Genomic DNA, 13,809 nt, shown 5'->3' on the forward strand with positions numbered 1-13,809 from the left:
TTGTCCGTGTTTACACCTGGGGTGTGTTTAGATCCTTGAAAAGGTGGGAGAAAAAGTCGCATCGATACTGTAGTATACTATAGCATTTTTCGTTTGTTTGTGGTAAATATTGTCCTACCATGACCTAACTAGGCTCAAAAGATTCGTCTCGCAACGTACATCAAAAATATGCAATTAGTTTTTTTATTTATCTACATTTAGGGCAGTCCCAATGCAAACTCCACTCATAGAGTCTAAGTCTCAAAAACTCCATCACAAGAAACTATATTTTCCAATGCAAAATGTGTTACTTTAGTTTATATGGCCCACTTGCCTCTCTCACATTCATTCTTGATTTGCGTGAAGACTTGGAGTCTAAATAAGACTTGGAGTCTTGATTTCTCTCCCTCTCTCTTCCATAAATATACTGTCACATCAGCAAAACACAATAAATAGGAGACTTAGACTTTATAGTAGAGTCTGGGTTGGGAGTGCCCTTAGTACTCCATGTATGTGTCATTTACTATATTTAATGTTTCGATGTGATGAAAAGTTTAGAAAGTTTGTTGGATCTAAACACACCCCTGGTCTCTTTCTTTCTTTTTCGTCTCTGCTCCATGGGCGCCACGGTCTCTGTTCGATCCAATCCTCTCTGGGTGTCGCATTCACATCGTAAAGGAGGTGGTGATCTATCATATTCATATGGCGAGGCCGTTCCTTCGCTCGTCGCGATCTCATGGCGTGGTCGCGCAGGGATTAACTTGATCTGCAGGTTGGCCGCATGCTTATCCTCGTGCTGTCGTGCATTTTTTTTTTAACATGTGCTGTCGACTGTCGTGCATTCGCATGAGCCTTGCTGTCTTTGGATACAATTTTTTTTTTCAGGTTGTGCAAGTGCTTGTCAAGCATTAGCAGTGTTCAGCCATTCATCCTATCCCTAATGATATCATAATAGAGTTCCACCCACCTTTGACAGCAGCAAAGAGCAGCAGCACCATGACAGACTAGGATACCAAGCATTCGAAAAAGAAATGAATCGCTATTGATTTGAATGTTAAGGAGCAGCTGGTTGAAGCAACAAAAGAATACAGTTAGCCGTAGTGTAGCAGCTAAGCTTTGTTTCCAAGAAATTACAAAAGGAAAGGTCGTAGGTACAATGGAAGAGACAGATATACAGCTACGCTAGCTAAAATGCTCTAAACATTTGCAGAGAAGAGAAATCAACGCAGCGAGGTTCTCTTGAATTTCTGTCACCGACAGGCAAGCATCAAAGAGCCAGCGGTTGTGACCGAGAACCTCCACCAAGAATGTTATATCACGTGTCTTCTAAGCGTGCCCCCAGAGGCCTCAAATTGGAGGCCCTGCTGCACAAAAGAATCGATTAGCCAGCCACTTCCTTTGCTGCCAATCCTAAAGTCAGTCTGCACCTGTGCTAATCAAATCAGCCTCGCCACCATCCACCACCTGCCCTCTCTTCTGTCACCTCGTGTGTAGTTAACAATGCACCTAAACAAAGAATTCGCCTGCTCAGTAGAGGTTAGCACCTGTGATTGCCCTAAAATGTACGCGGGCAACCAAGCGACAACTTGTCATCCCTTGCAAATCTCTGCCCGGAACTGCGCTGCTGCTCAAGCTGTCTACTGGCACTAGAAGGTAGCCGGATTTTCACTCGTTTCGGACGGAACTCTGCTGTGGCATCTCTAGTTCTTCCCACAAACTCTTCTAGAGAACCAATGGAAGGCGGGCATGATTGCGGTTTTGCCACATGAGTTGTATTGTTGTCCTGAGTTTCCAACTGATGCCGCTTTATTCTGAAAGAAATGGGAACTGTGTCCTCTCTTTCATCATCAGAAGAAGCAGGATTTAAGCTCTTCTGGCTCATTCGGACAGAACCAACAGGACAAGTATCAGATTCTTCTGGGCGCTTACTGGCCCGTTGTACTTCAGGATTCACTTTCTTCAGCCGCCTCAGAACCTGATGACAGCAAGTCAATATTATATTAGAGAACAGCTTGCGCACTATGAAAAGTAAAGTGATAAGAATATTACTAAAGTTTCTCCATCCAAATTACAAATTTGTCTTGGGCAACTAACTTTGGGCTTTAAACTTAGGCGTCACATTGTCAGCTGAAAACTCAGCTAAATGATATATAATATGCCTGAGTCCACTATATACTAGTATCTATATAATGGGCCATGTCTGAAGACATTTGTGACAGTAAAACACACTATTGAGGTAGCATCACAATTCACTAATCAACAATTCATCATGCTTATGGAACATAGATTTCCCAAGCCCAACCTTATAAGCTACCAGGAAATATTGTAATAATTTTTTTTAAAAAAATCAGAAATGTTGTAATTCTACATGGTAAAAGTTGAAAAATTGGCCAATTAAATTGGTTTCTCGTTCCGAAAGCAAATCCTACAGTCTAATGTTAACAAGAATAACATACCTGCTGTTCAGAAAAGTTTGATATCTTTGTGTCAGTAGGTTTGTCAAATGATGTGGACCTGCGCTTGACTCGGAAAATTCCAGATTCAGAGTCAGAATCATCACTACATTCCATGGCTGAATCATTACATGAACCCAGTCCATTACAAGCATCATCCACGACGGATGAAATCTCATCAGTAGCGTAAGTTCCTTTGGTCACTGATGATGTGTTTATTGCCTGATTGGAAGCGGAGTAAATCCGGTTAGTTTGTGTGGCATGGACCTAAAAGAGCAAGAATATCAATTAAATAAGGGTAGCAGTTAGAAATATGTTTCAATACAAGCCAAATAAACCCACCCTTGCTTCTGAATGCCTGGGCACCTCATGATACGCAGAAGATGACAAATTTGGTACTCCAGGATAACTCGTTCCATCATCAGCTGTCATAATGCCGGTAATGCCAATTTTCTTGTTGCTAAAATCCAGTATAGTCCCCAAATTTGGGGCACGCTCAACATTTATATCAGAGATCTCAGCCTCCTTAGATGAGCCAATGCAAATTCTTTCCTTGGACAAGCAGATGTCCTGTTCAAATTTTCTTGATAGAGCCTCTAGCTCCTCAATGTCCTCTCTAACATAGACAACACGGTTGGACTTACAAGGGCAGCTCCGGTGTTCTTGCTCTGCATCCCCAATTAAAACAAAGAATTAGCCAAAAAAAATTAAGGAAAAAATACAAAAACAGCAACTTTCAGCATAAATTACCGTGGTGCAAGCAGACAGGATCAAAGTTACATCCGCACAACACGTGTGTGATATAGCAATCACGCCGGCACATGCTACAGGACAGATTCGGAAAAGTTTTTGGCTTGTAGCATATTTGAGAACCCATCTTAGCAAGTAGGCCACGTGCACGTCGCTGGAATCGCATCAACCGCACAAAGCAGGATTTCACACAATATTGGGAGTATGGATGTTCTGACTTGTCCAAGGATCCTGGATCACAGGTCAACAGTTTTTGGGACAGAAGCACAGCAGAACGACAGAGTAGCTCCTCATGTGCAAGCAATGGAGTTCTGTTCAAAAGTGCGTAGCGCTTGCTAGCCAGAGAACCCAGAGGAAACCAATCACCAATAGCAAAGTTAACAGCCTCTCCACAATTGAAACCTGAGTAATTCATTTTTTCTGAGAATATAGAGATACATAATGCAACAAAGAAATATTATTAAAGAAAAATGTGAGGCATACCATGGCTGAAGCCCACGTGGTAAGAACGAGGGAACGTAATAACAAATTCCCCAGGTCTTTGTACAGCTCTATATACAGGAACATTGTGATCTAGTAAGACATTTGGAGGGAACATTGTTGTCTTTCCCAGTAGAACATCAAATGCTGCGTCCTCCCCATCACCAATCAAAATGTCCTTGTTATATACATACTGGCTAGCAACCCTTTCAAACCCAGGAGCTGCATCGCCAGGTATTCCATACCATGTCTTAAATGCCCCACAGTGATGGTAATTTATGCTGATAATCAATCAAAATGTCAGGATCCCCAGCCTTTAAACAAGTAGGTAATCATTCTCAACAAGAATCAAGATTTTTACCTGTACAAATAGTGGTCTTCGACATGCCATGCAAACATACTAAAGAGCATCCCAATATAAAGCATTGGATCTGTTACTCCCTGTTTTGGATCAGAGTATTTGCAATCATGACAGGTGCCACAGTAAACAATAGACAGCATAAATAGAATAGTTATATTACTTACTGGAATTGGCATCTGAAGGAGTCTCAGAACAGAGTTGGGAAGCCGTGAAAAATTCTAGACAAATTAAAAAATATCAATAATGACCTGAGTAGGAAATATGACACAACCACACACGCGGTGAGCTAAAGAGTGTATTCACCTTGAGGTTCCAATTGCTTTTCCCAAGTTGATCATGAGGAGAAGAAGAGAAGGCACTCCCATCAACATCACAAGCATATTCTACGAAATCCATTTTCCCAAAAGCAATTTCACGCCAGAATTCCTCCTCCACATACCTAGCTGGGAGACAACTGGTGCTGGAATATTTCTTAGAGAACACTTTGTTGGCCATTTTCTCATAGTCTCTGAATGTGTACTTTCTGCAGAGTCACGTCAACTATGATGAGGCAAGGAAAATATGCTAAAACAGTAATGAAAATAGACAAAGAGTGGGCATACCTTCCACTCATGAAGAAAGTGACTGTATCATCTTCAGCCCATTCAGCTAGACGAAGGGGCTGAACTCTAGTCATGAACTTAAAATTGGGCTGTTCCTTCATCAGCACAACACCAGCAGGAACAGAAGCACTTACCGGGGCCACGATTTTGCAAATACCTGAATAGAAGTAAAGATACGGTAATTATTGAAAAAGTCCATCAAGGTTATTGGATCAATGAGTGGGAGGAGGATGCTAGAAGGAGCTTTACCATATTTTGCAGCCTCTGGTGAAATCTTCTGTATATAAGCAATGGGATCCTCAAATTCCTCCCTGGTAGGACAATACACGGGGCACTCTGGTATCTTGTCGATCCATTCAAGGCTGGACATATCAAACTTCTCCACCTTGCGCTTTGCGAAAGGATCCTTGTCCTGTACATTTCCAGGTAAACCTGTTGCATTGTTTGAAAGCAATCTGACCCCGCAGTTTGCGGGGCTCCGCAAGGCATCCCCGCCGCTTCTAGCAGCTACCGCAGGATTGTCACCCGCTTCGTTCTCAGCACTAAGACGCATCCTCTCGAGCCTCCTCCGCTTCAGGGTCGCAAGGCCATCCCTGACCTCTGCAGGGAGATAACTCCTACCCTCCACCTGTGGCATAGGTAAACACGTCAATTTTGGATTTGAACAAGAGTATGTTTACTGCGGTTCAGTATTGCAAGTAGGCATTGACCAACAGAGACAGCAGACTGAATCAGCACCAAAAGTTTGGATGCCACAAATTGGTTCCAGGTAAGTACCAAAAGAGCAGCAACTCACAACCAAGTCAAGAAAGCTGTAGAAATTGAAATCAAACACGTCACATTGATATTCTCGGGGTTGTTTCCCTACCACAGCCATAGTCGCAATCAGTCGGCCATCTGGATTTATGCTGCTATCCAATCTACTTTGTAAACCCAACTATTCGTAACAGTTCCAGTCGTTTAATATCACCAAAAAAAATACATGATTAAATCATGAGCTTTGTTTTTCGCTAGAACTAACAACAACAGGTTCAGTGCGATGAGAACACACACAAAAAAAAGGAACGGCGTGTAGGCCCTTTGTGAAGAAAGAATAAGAAAAGAAAAGGAAGAGACGAGAAGAGAAGATAAATGTTCCAAGCAGACGCGGTCAAAGGGAGGCGATTACGCACATGCGTTACGACCATGGTGGAGCTGACGGCGAAGAAATTGTGGAAAAGGGCGGTGGGAGGTGGCGCACAAACGCGACGGGAACCCCACACGGCAAGAATAGGACGGCGCCCCGTAACTTAACTTGCACACCAGGAGTATCCCCGGCCTCACATACTACCATAACCCAAACGAAAAGCCAGGAAGGGGAGAGGCCGAGACCGATAGCCGTACGGCGAGGGGTAGAGGCGGGGGTGAAAATTCCATGTTACGCCAGGTGGTGGCCTGTGAGGGTAGGGTAAAAACTAGGAAGTTTCGAGTTGACCCGTTCGCCTAGGCCGCGTGAATCCGATGCACTAGTCCTAAACGGGAGGCGCATTTGACGAGTTTTCCCGGGGGAGGGGGGGGGGGGTAAAGGCTCCTACTTTTCCAGCATTGGCGGACAGGGGAATTCACCGGGAGGCGGCAAACCAACGGGATTACCTAATTGGGTAAAAGAGGAACCGAGGAAGCGATTCGCGCGCGCTAATTACGGCTAGCAATGGAAATCCCCCCCCCCCCCCCCCCCGAATTGTCGCAATTGGTGGCGAAACCCACCGGTTGGGCCACTAATCGACACTAAAGGAGAGAACTCGGGTCGTGTTTAGTTCCCATGGGGTGTAAACACAACAAAATTTTGCAAAGGAATCTAGGTAATTTGAAGTACTAAATGAAATTTATTTGTAAAACTTTTTACACAGATGGATTGTAAATCGCGAGACGAATCTAATGATGCTAATTAATCCATAGTTAATCAATAATTAGCGGATGGTTACTGTAGTATCACTCATGAATTAAATAGACTCGTTAGAATCGTCTAGCGATTTACAGCCCATCATGAAAAAAAATTGTAAATAAACTTCGTTTAGTACTTCAAATTAGTAAAATTCCTTCGCAAAATGTTGCGTTTACAATTTTTTTAGTTTACGGGGCGGACTAAATAGGGCCTCGGTTTGGTTCCTCGCGCAACAGCAGGGGAGGGAAAAAACAGAGGAAGGGAGGAGACGAATCAAACAGTAATCAACCACGGGGACGCGGGACGACGCGGCGGCGGCGCGAGCTAAAGGCGCGCGAGGCAGCGAGCAGGCAGGTGGAGCGGAGGATGGGAATTGGCGCAGATCTGCGCGGGGAGGGACGGAGGGAGGGACTCACCATGTCGCTGGCGTCGCTGGGCGGGCGGTCCGAGAAGCTCCTAGCGGGATCCTCGGCGGCGCGGGTCCCGCATTCCCCTCCGGAGGTCCCCCGGCGGGCGGGCGGGGCGGGGATCGGGAGCGCCTGGACTGAAACAGGGAGGAGCCTCCCGCTCCTCCTCCTTTCTCTCTCTCTCTCTTCTCGCGCGCTCTCCCCCTCCTTGGCCCTTGGTTCGTTAGTTTCCCGCGCGACGCCGGACAGAGGGAGCCCGGGTGGGGGAGGGGGCCAGCAATGGGGGTGGGGCGGGGAGGGCTGCGGGCCCCACTGGCGCGCGGCGGTGGCCGGCGAGGGGTCGGCCGCCGCCCGGGAGCGAGGGGGAGGGGGAGGCGGGCGGAGGCACGGGAGGGGAGGGGAGGGAGGAGTAAACGGGACGGAACGGAACGGGGCAGACGTGTGGGTGGTGGTTGTATTTGTTGCGGGTGGGAAGAGTAGGGTAGGGGAGGTTGGAGCAACCGAACGACGACGGGAGCAGCGGCGGCCAGGGGCGTTATGGGAAAACCCCAAAGCCGCAAAAGGGCGTGGGAGGAAAGCGCGGAGCAGGAGAGCAGATGACTTTTGTACCGCCCGCCCCGTGGCCTCGCTCCCTTCCTCTCCCTCTCTCTCTACCCCCTGCTTTTTTTTCTTCTCAGCCCTGTTTGGTTGGTTCAAACCTATTCATATATAAAATAGTAAATGAAGTCTATTTATAAAACTATTCATGAATAGATGTAATTTTTCACGATAAATTTAATGACAATAATTAATTCATGATTGTCTACATTAATGCTATAGTAACCATCTTCTAATCATAGATTAATTACTATCGTTAAATTCGCCGTAAAAAATTATATTTATCTCTAAAGAGATTTTGCAAATAAGACTTCATTTAACCCGACATACGTGAAAGATTCCTTTCCTTGAATACTTAAAATTGCAAACCAAACAGGGCTGTGTGTTGTGGTGGTGGTGGTCGTCGTTGTGGTCGCGGTCCGTCCGTCCAGTTTGGTCCACCGTACGCCCACCGCTAACGGAACCGCGTTGTTTTTCCCCGCTCCCTTCCCTTCCGATGAATCTTCTCGCTCGTCCATCCGGTTCCGTCCCTGCCCTCTCCCAACAGAACAACCGCTCTCCCGTGCCCCTGTCGCCACTGCCAGGGTGGGTGCTCTTTATGGCCATGTTTGGATAGATGGTGAAATTGTTTTGATGAGAGAGAAATGATACTTTGACCACTAATTAGGAGTATTAAATAAAGTCTAATTACAAAATTACCTCCACAACTATGGTACTGTAGCAGTTGCTCTAAATAATGAGGTCTTTGACCGCACGATTAGAGGATGATTGAGCGCGGTTACTGTAGCATCACTGTAGCCAATCATGACGAAACTTGGCTCGTTAGATTCGTCTCGAAAATTTACACCTATTCCTAAAAAGGTTTTGCAAATAGACTTCATTTAGTACTGCATGCGGACATTCGTCTTTTAGTGCAATCTTGACAAGACTGCTAACCAAACATGGCCTATATTTCTTTAATGAAAGCGGAGTATTTTTTGTAGAGAGAGAGAGGGACGGGGGTAGCACGGGCCGCTGCCACCTGCGTGCATGTGCTCCAGTTTTTACAGCCGATGCTATCCACCTGGCCACGCCAGCGCACTACCCCTCCACCGCTCTGCCCTAGGTAGGCTCCTACTGCTGCTGCTCAGCTTCACCGGTACGACTCTCTCCTATAATTTGCTGCGCGCACACGCACTGGATATCTACTCCGCATCCTTGTTTTGTCCTAGCATTCCACAACTGGACTAGTGAAGGTCAGTCTTAATGGGAGTTCTATAGGCACAGTTATCTAGACTGAAAACTAGATAACTGTGACAGATAAATTTTATGGTGATAAAACTCTTCTCACATCTCATGAAACTACATCCTTCTTTTTCCTTACCATGTCAGCAAAAATGATAGTATTTAATATCATAAAATCCTCAATAAAACTCCCACTGAGACTGGCCTTACCAGCACCATGTTTCACCTGTATTCTGTGTTGGTTCGAGTAAAGGGCCGGGGAAAGACTCTCTTTCAAAACTGAATCTGAAACGCACGGATGCGCATCTATACTAATTCGTATACCTATGCGGCTCCTAATTCGTTGGGGAAAAAATGATGGTGCCAATCAACGCTCAAAAAAAATCTCTCATCTCAAATTCTCAATTGTGTGGGACGTTGCATGGGAGCCAATTAGTGATTATAGTATAGTATAGTATTCTCAATTATGAAAGATCCAAATGTTTCATTTACTCAATATTATTGATCCACTCTTGTGATGTGTATAATTCACCTGATATAGTATAGACATCATTTTCTAGATATAGTATGACAATAGTTGGATCAACAAGAAATGGTAGATATTTAAGGTGAGATCATTATGTTCTAGACTACCATATAAAAAAAAGATAAGAGAAAGTTAGTTGTAGTAGTCGCATTACCGCGACCTGACTTTAAGTATGGATGGGATAAGATAGAGTACTCCGAAAAAAGTGAATGAGGTTACAAGATAAAGCCATACCATAAATAATCCTAGAAACTAGAGTTAGACAAATCAAGACATGAGATTAAACTAGGTTTCATTCTTAGATGTCGAAAGACACCATCTCCCAAGTTGCATTCCTGGATGTAATCATTGGATAGACCCGCTTTCTCTAATTACATGTGCTAGCTGGTTAAAAAAATAGAGTTCAATGAAAAGAATAATGATCTAGTCGTTCCCATGGTTAGGAATTGAGATGAAAGAGATCTCTCTTTTTTTATATAGCTTTTTGGCTAGACAGGTGAACAATGTTATCGGATATGGCTCACAGAACACTTGAGCAAATTGGGACGACCTGTACCGGAGTTTGAGTTCATGAGAGTACGTGTGCAGTAAGCATGGATTTCAGTTTCAAATTGTAGTTTATTCAAAAAAAGTTTCAAATTGGCTGTGTTTAGTTCCCTTGGAATTGGCATGAAATTTGAAATTGGCATGGAAAGTTGCAAATTGGCAGAAATTTGGCAAAAAAGTTGAAAAATGGCAGAAAAGGTGATGATTGTGTCCGGCCCACGTGGTGCGCGGCCCACCCCGCTCCCGCAGCCAGGCCGACCCTGCCTTATCCTTTTACCCCGGTGCGTCGCCTCCCCCACAGTCCAAACCTAGGTGCCTCGTCTCTCCCCAATCGCCCCCCACTCCACACCCGCTGCCGCCGCGCCTCCCAAATCCGCCGGCGCTTCCCAAATCCCCTGCATCCCCCGCCTCATCCACTACCTCCTCGTCCAGATCCAGGCCGATGGACGGCCAGGACGGCGGTAGGCACAACGGTGCCGACGGCGACGGCGGGAGCTACGGCCATGACGGTGCGTACGGCGACGGCGGCCGTACCCGGGATTTCCTATCCCCGCAGGTGGCCTTTCCTCCCGGCTTTCCCTACAACCCCGTCTACCCCCCCCCCCCCCCCCCCGCGTATGGCATGGCGTCGTCGAGCAGTCTTCAACCAAGTCGCCTCGACTTCGATGCGCTCGACCTCAACTCGGCATCGGAGTGGTCAGACACCTCAGGATTCGGAGATCTCGTTCGTCCTGGGGGAGCGGCCGTGAGGCAGGGCCCGCCTCCCGTACGCGTACCCGCACGCAGCGGGAGGGGTACCCTCGGGTTGCGTGGCCCGCGCGGCGGCCGAGGACTCAGCGGACCTGCGTTCCTGGGTGGCGGATCTGCACACGTCGGCGGCGGATCTGCGTTCGGGGACGCAAGTTGTGCTGCCGTGGCCGGCGGATCTGCATTCATGGGCGGCCACCCTGCGGCAATGCCTGGCGGATATGTGCCCTACGGCGGCACATCGGCGTTCCACGGCGGCCCATCGGCGTTCCAGGGCGGCGCATCAGCATTCCACGGCGGCGCAGCAGCGTTCCAGGGCGACGCGTCAGCGTTCCACGGCGGCTACGTGTCCCCTACACCCAACCCGGGTGGATCTGCAAGGGGACCAGCTCGCAGAGGCAGGCGTCGCAATGCCCGTCGCCGAGTTGGGGTATACGTCTCTTCACCTACATGTTTTTGTTCATGCAAACTCACTACTGCGCACCATTCTGCACCTACTCTATGTTTTTGTTCATGCAAACTCATTAGTGTCCACCATTCCGTTCATTTCGTGCCGTTGTTACCAGTCGTTTAGGAGGACACCGATAGGGGTCAGTGGACACCAGACCTTATCAAGCGGTTTTGTGAGATCTATTGCGGCGTAATGGATACTGGGAACGACAAATGCCTAAAGGGTAAAATGACGCCGCGCGGCTGGGAGGAAATCTCAAACAGGTTTTTGTTGGCAACCCAAATTTATCATGACACTGAGCAATTCAAGTACCTGTTGAAGAAGCTGCGGTTGAAGTGGAACTTTATAGAACAGAAGTTGAGGAAAGGCTCTGGGTTGGGCCGCGGGGATGGCACCATACCTGAGGCGTCTACGGACTGGTGGAAGTCGGCCACTGCGGTCAGTATTGAAGAGAACACACGCCCAATGCCTTGTTTTATTTTACATTGTATAATGAACAATGAATAAACTAAACTAATGCAGTCAACTTTTTGTAGGGCAACCAAGACTTGATGGCGCTCAGGGATGGGTTTCCTGACTACATAGAGGAGATGGATAAAATGTTCGCTGGCTTTGTTGCTGATGGTTCCACCTCGTATGCCCCTGGGCAACGCTCAGTACAGGACATTACCAGTGATGACGCTGAAGATGAAGAGGAACAAGAGCCAGATGATCAACATGTGGCCACACCTGTTAGCGTTGGCAGCAAGAGGACCAGCAGCTCACGCAGCACACACAGCCTACGCAGCACAGCAAGCAGTCCCCATAAGAAGGTAAAGAGCCCAGCAGTGAGGGCCATGTGCGAAAAGATTGGGGGTCTCACTGCAGCAATTGGTGATGGCCGTGAATACTTCAATGGCACCCTGAGGCTGCGTGCAGCGCAACGTCAGGCAGCAGAGCAGGCTGCCATCCAGGCAGCGGAGCGGAAGAAGAAAGAGGAGGAGGAGCAGGTGGACCTCATTATCAGTTTGGCCAAAGAGTGTGGCTTCACTGAGAGCAGCCCAGAATGGCTTGGTGTCCTCAACATACTCGAGAATGAGAAGGCCATCATCTGGTTCCTCAAGAATGGTGTTGAAGGAAGGAAACAGACCATCAAAGCCTACGCAAATCGGGTCTAGACCTTCTCAACCATTCATGTATCCTTTGTGTCCGTAGACCTTAGTTTGTGATGGCTGTCTTAGTTTGTGAAGGTTGTGTGTTGGACAACTAAAGCTTGCATGTGTGTTATTTGAATTCGAAAGATGTGTGTTATTTGAATTCGAAAGATGTGTGTTGGGAGTGAGTTGAACTGCTGTGTGTGTGACGATGTGCACTAATGAGGACCCCAATTAGCTGGCAACTTGTCACTGATGTCTTCTTTTTTGTTGTTATTGTTGCTTACAGGTTCCAGCTCCTACCTTAGGTATGAACACCTCTGAGGGTCAATTGCATGGAGAGGCTGAGGATAGTGAGGACGAGTTTGACGACCTCCTACTAGCCACCCTTGAGCATGAACAGGCTGCTGCCCATGCTGCATTGTTAGGTATGTCCACAGTGGCTATGCATGTTGACAAGTATTTCACCAGATCTGAGTATAGGGTCGTAGAACCGGGTCTAAGTGGTGATGAGTGGGTTAAGAGGAACCTTTGCAATACCCAGGATTGCTATGACATGTATAGAATGACCCCCAAACTATTCTACAAACTACATGATCTGTTGGTAGAACTGTATGGGCTCACATATAGTGGAAAGTCATCCACAATTGAGGCCTTAGGAATGTTCCTTTGGGTAGTTGGAGCTCCACAATCTGTTAGGCAAGCTAGGAACATATTTCGGAGATCATTGGGAACTGTGCATAACTTGTTTGTGAAAGTGCTCAAGTCTTTGGTGAAGCTAGCTGATGACATCATCAAACCAAGAGACCGACAGTTTAGAACCATGCATTCGAGACTGGACAACCGTAGGTTTTATCCCTACTTCAAGGATTGTATTGGGGCAATTGATGGCACTCATGTTCCCTGTGTTGTCTCCAAAGATCTTGTGAATCAGTACATGTGCCGTAAAAACTTAACAACCCAAAATGTCATGGCCTGCTGCGACTTCGACTTGATATTCACATTTGTCAATGCTTGTTGGCCTGGTTCAGTTCATGACATGAGGGTATTTGATGATTCGATGAATAAGTTTGGACATGTGTTTCCTCACCCACCTATAGGTACTTAAGTGGCTGTTCTGTCTTTAAACTTCCTAATTACATGTACTTAATACTTACAGGTGCTTGCCGGTGCAGGGAAGTTTTATCTGGTAGACTCCGGGTATCCCAACCGTCCAGGGTACCTTGCGCCGTACAGGACCACAAGGTACCATCTCGAAGAGTTTCAAAATGCAGAAGAACCACAAGGTAAAGAAGAGTTGTTCAACTACGCACACTCCTCACTTAGAAACTGCATTGAGCGAGCCTTTGGAGTGCTCAAGCAAAAGTTTAGGATATTGATGGGTATCCCGAGTTATAATCTACAAACACAAACACATATAGTAGTTGTTTGCATGGCACTTCATAACTTCATCAGGTTGAGTCAAGAAAGGGACCGACACTTTGCTCGTTGTGACCGTGATCCAAACTATGTGCCGGTTGCTGCTTCCGTAGAACAGCCACCAACTGAGGAGGCGCCTGTTGTGTTAGATAACCAACAGATGAACGAATTTCGTGATTTGATTGCATTTCAAATGTTTCATGGCAGCCA

The 13,809-nt window shown here is 46.7% G+C and overlaps 3 protein-coding genes across 5 annotated transcripts; 2 read left to right on the forward strand and 1 right to left on the reverse strand.

Moving 5' to 3' along the window:
* Positions 1–998: 998 nt before the first annotated feature.
* LOC120651529 (lysine-specific demethylase JMJ706-like) lies at positions 999–7,580 on the reverse strand. Of its 3 annotated transcripts, none has more exons than XM_039929027.1 (11): positions 6,966–7,580; positions 4,875–5,253; positions 4,626–4,782; positions 4,327–4,546; positions 4,188–4,241; positions 4,024–4,103; positions 3,666–3,943; positions 3,183–3,584; positions 2,775–3,100; positions 2,436–2,654; positions 999–1,954 (listed from the first exon to the last, which is right to left on the reverse strand). In XM_039929027.1, exons 1-11 carry the CDS (start codon positions 6,966–6,968, stop codon positions 1,535–1,537), a joined length of 2,538 nt encoding a protein of 845 aa, XP_039784961.1. In that variant the 5' UTR covers positions 6,969–7,580; the 3' UTR covers positions 999–1,534. The 3 variants fall into 3 exon arrangements, with proteins under 3 accessions (XP_039784961.1, XP_039784958.1, XP_039784959.1); XM_039929024.1 differs by lacking the exon at positions 6,966–7,580 and adding an exon at positions 5,798–5,905 and having other exon boundaries at positions 2,436–2,699; XM_039929025.1 differs by lacking the exon at positions 6,966–7,580 and having other exon boundaries at positions 2,436–2,699; positions 4,875–5,262.
* A 2,711-nt stretch (positions 7,581–10,291) lies between these two features.
* Positions 10,292–11,184, forward strand: LOC120648019 (homeobox protein engrailed-1-like). Its single transcript, XM_039924802.1, has 2 exons — positions 10,292–11,026; positions 11,125–11,184. Exons 1-2 carry the CDS (start codon positions 10,292–10,294, stop codon positions 11,182–11,184), a joined length of 795 nt encoding a protein of 264 aa, XP_039780736.1.
* LOC120648720 lies at positions 11,176–12,309 on the forward strand. Its single transcript, XM_039925404.1, has 2 exons — positions 11,176–11,485; positions 11,584–12,309. Exons 1-2 carry the CDS (start codon positions 11,240–11,242, stop codon positions 12,202–12,204), a joined length of 867 nt encoding a protein of 288 aa, XP_039781338.1. The 5' UTR covers positions 11,176–11,239; the 3' UTR covers positions 12,205–12,309.
* The last annotated feature ends 1,500 nt before the right edge of the window (positions 12,310–13,809 follow it).

Source organism: Panicum virgatum, chromosome 9K (genome assembly GCF_016808335.1).
Source record: "Panicum virgatum strain AP13 chromosome 9K, P.virgatum_v5, whole genome shotgun sequence".
Classification (NCBI taxonomy): domain Eukaryota; kingdom Viridiplantae; phylum Streptophyta; class Magnoliopsida; order Poales; family Poaceae; genus Panicum; species Panicum virgatum.

What these genes read in the sequence shown, in the direction of transcription:
- LOC120648720 (XM_039925404.1), top strand. Translation starts at nt 11,240, where the DNA reads ATGGATACTGGGAACGACAAATGCCTAAAGGGTAAAATGACGCCGCGC. An exon ending in GGTGGAAGTCGGCCACTGCG is followed by an intron (nt 11,486 to 11,583) that starts GTCAGTATTGAA and finishes AACTTTTTGTAG; the next exon opens with GGCAACCAAGACTTGATGGC.
- LOC120648019 (XM_039924802.1), top strand. Translation starts at nt 10,292, where the DNA reads ATGGACGGCCAGGACGGCGGTAGGCACAACGGTGCCGACGGCGACGGC. An exon ending in ATGCCCGTCGCCGAGTTGGG is followed by an intron (nt 11,027 to 11,124) that starts GTATACGTCTCT and finishes CAAACTCATTAG; the next exon opens with TGTCCACCATTCCGTTCATT.
- LOC120651529 (XM_039929024.1), bottom strand. An exon ending in ACCAGAGGCTGCAAAATATG is followed by an intron (nt 4,783 to 4,874) that starts GTAAAGCTCCTT and finishes ACTTCTATTCAG; the next exon opens with GTATTTGCAAAATCGTGGCC. An exon ending in CAAACTTTTCTGAACAGCAG is followed by an intron (nt 1,955 to 2,435) that starts GTATGTTATTCT and finishes TGCTGTCATCAG; the next exon opens with GTTCTGAGGCGGCTGAAGAA.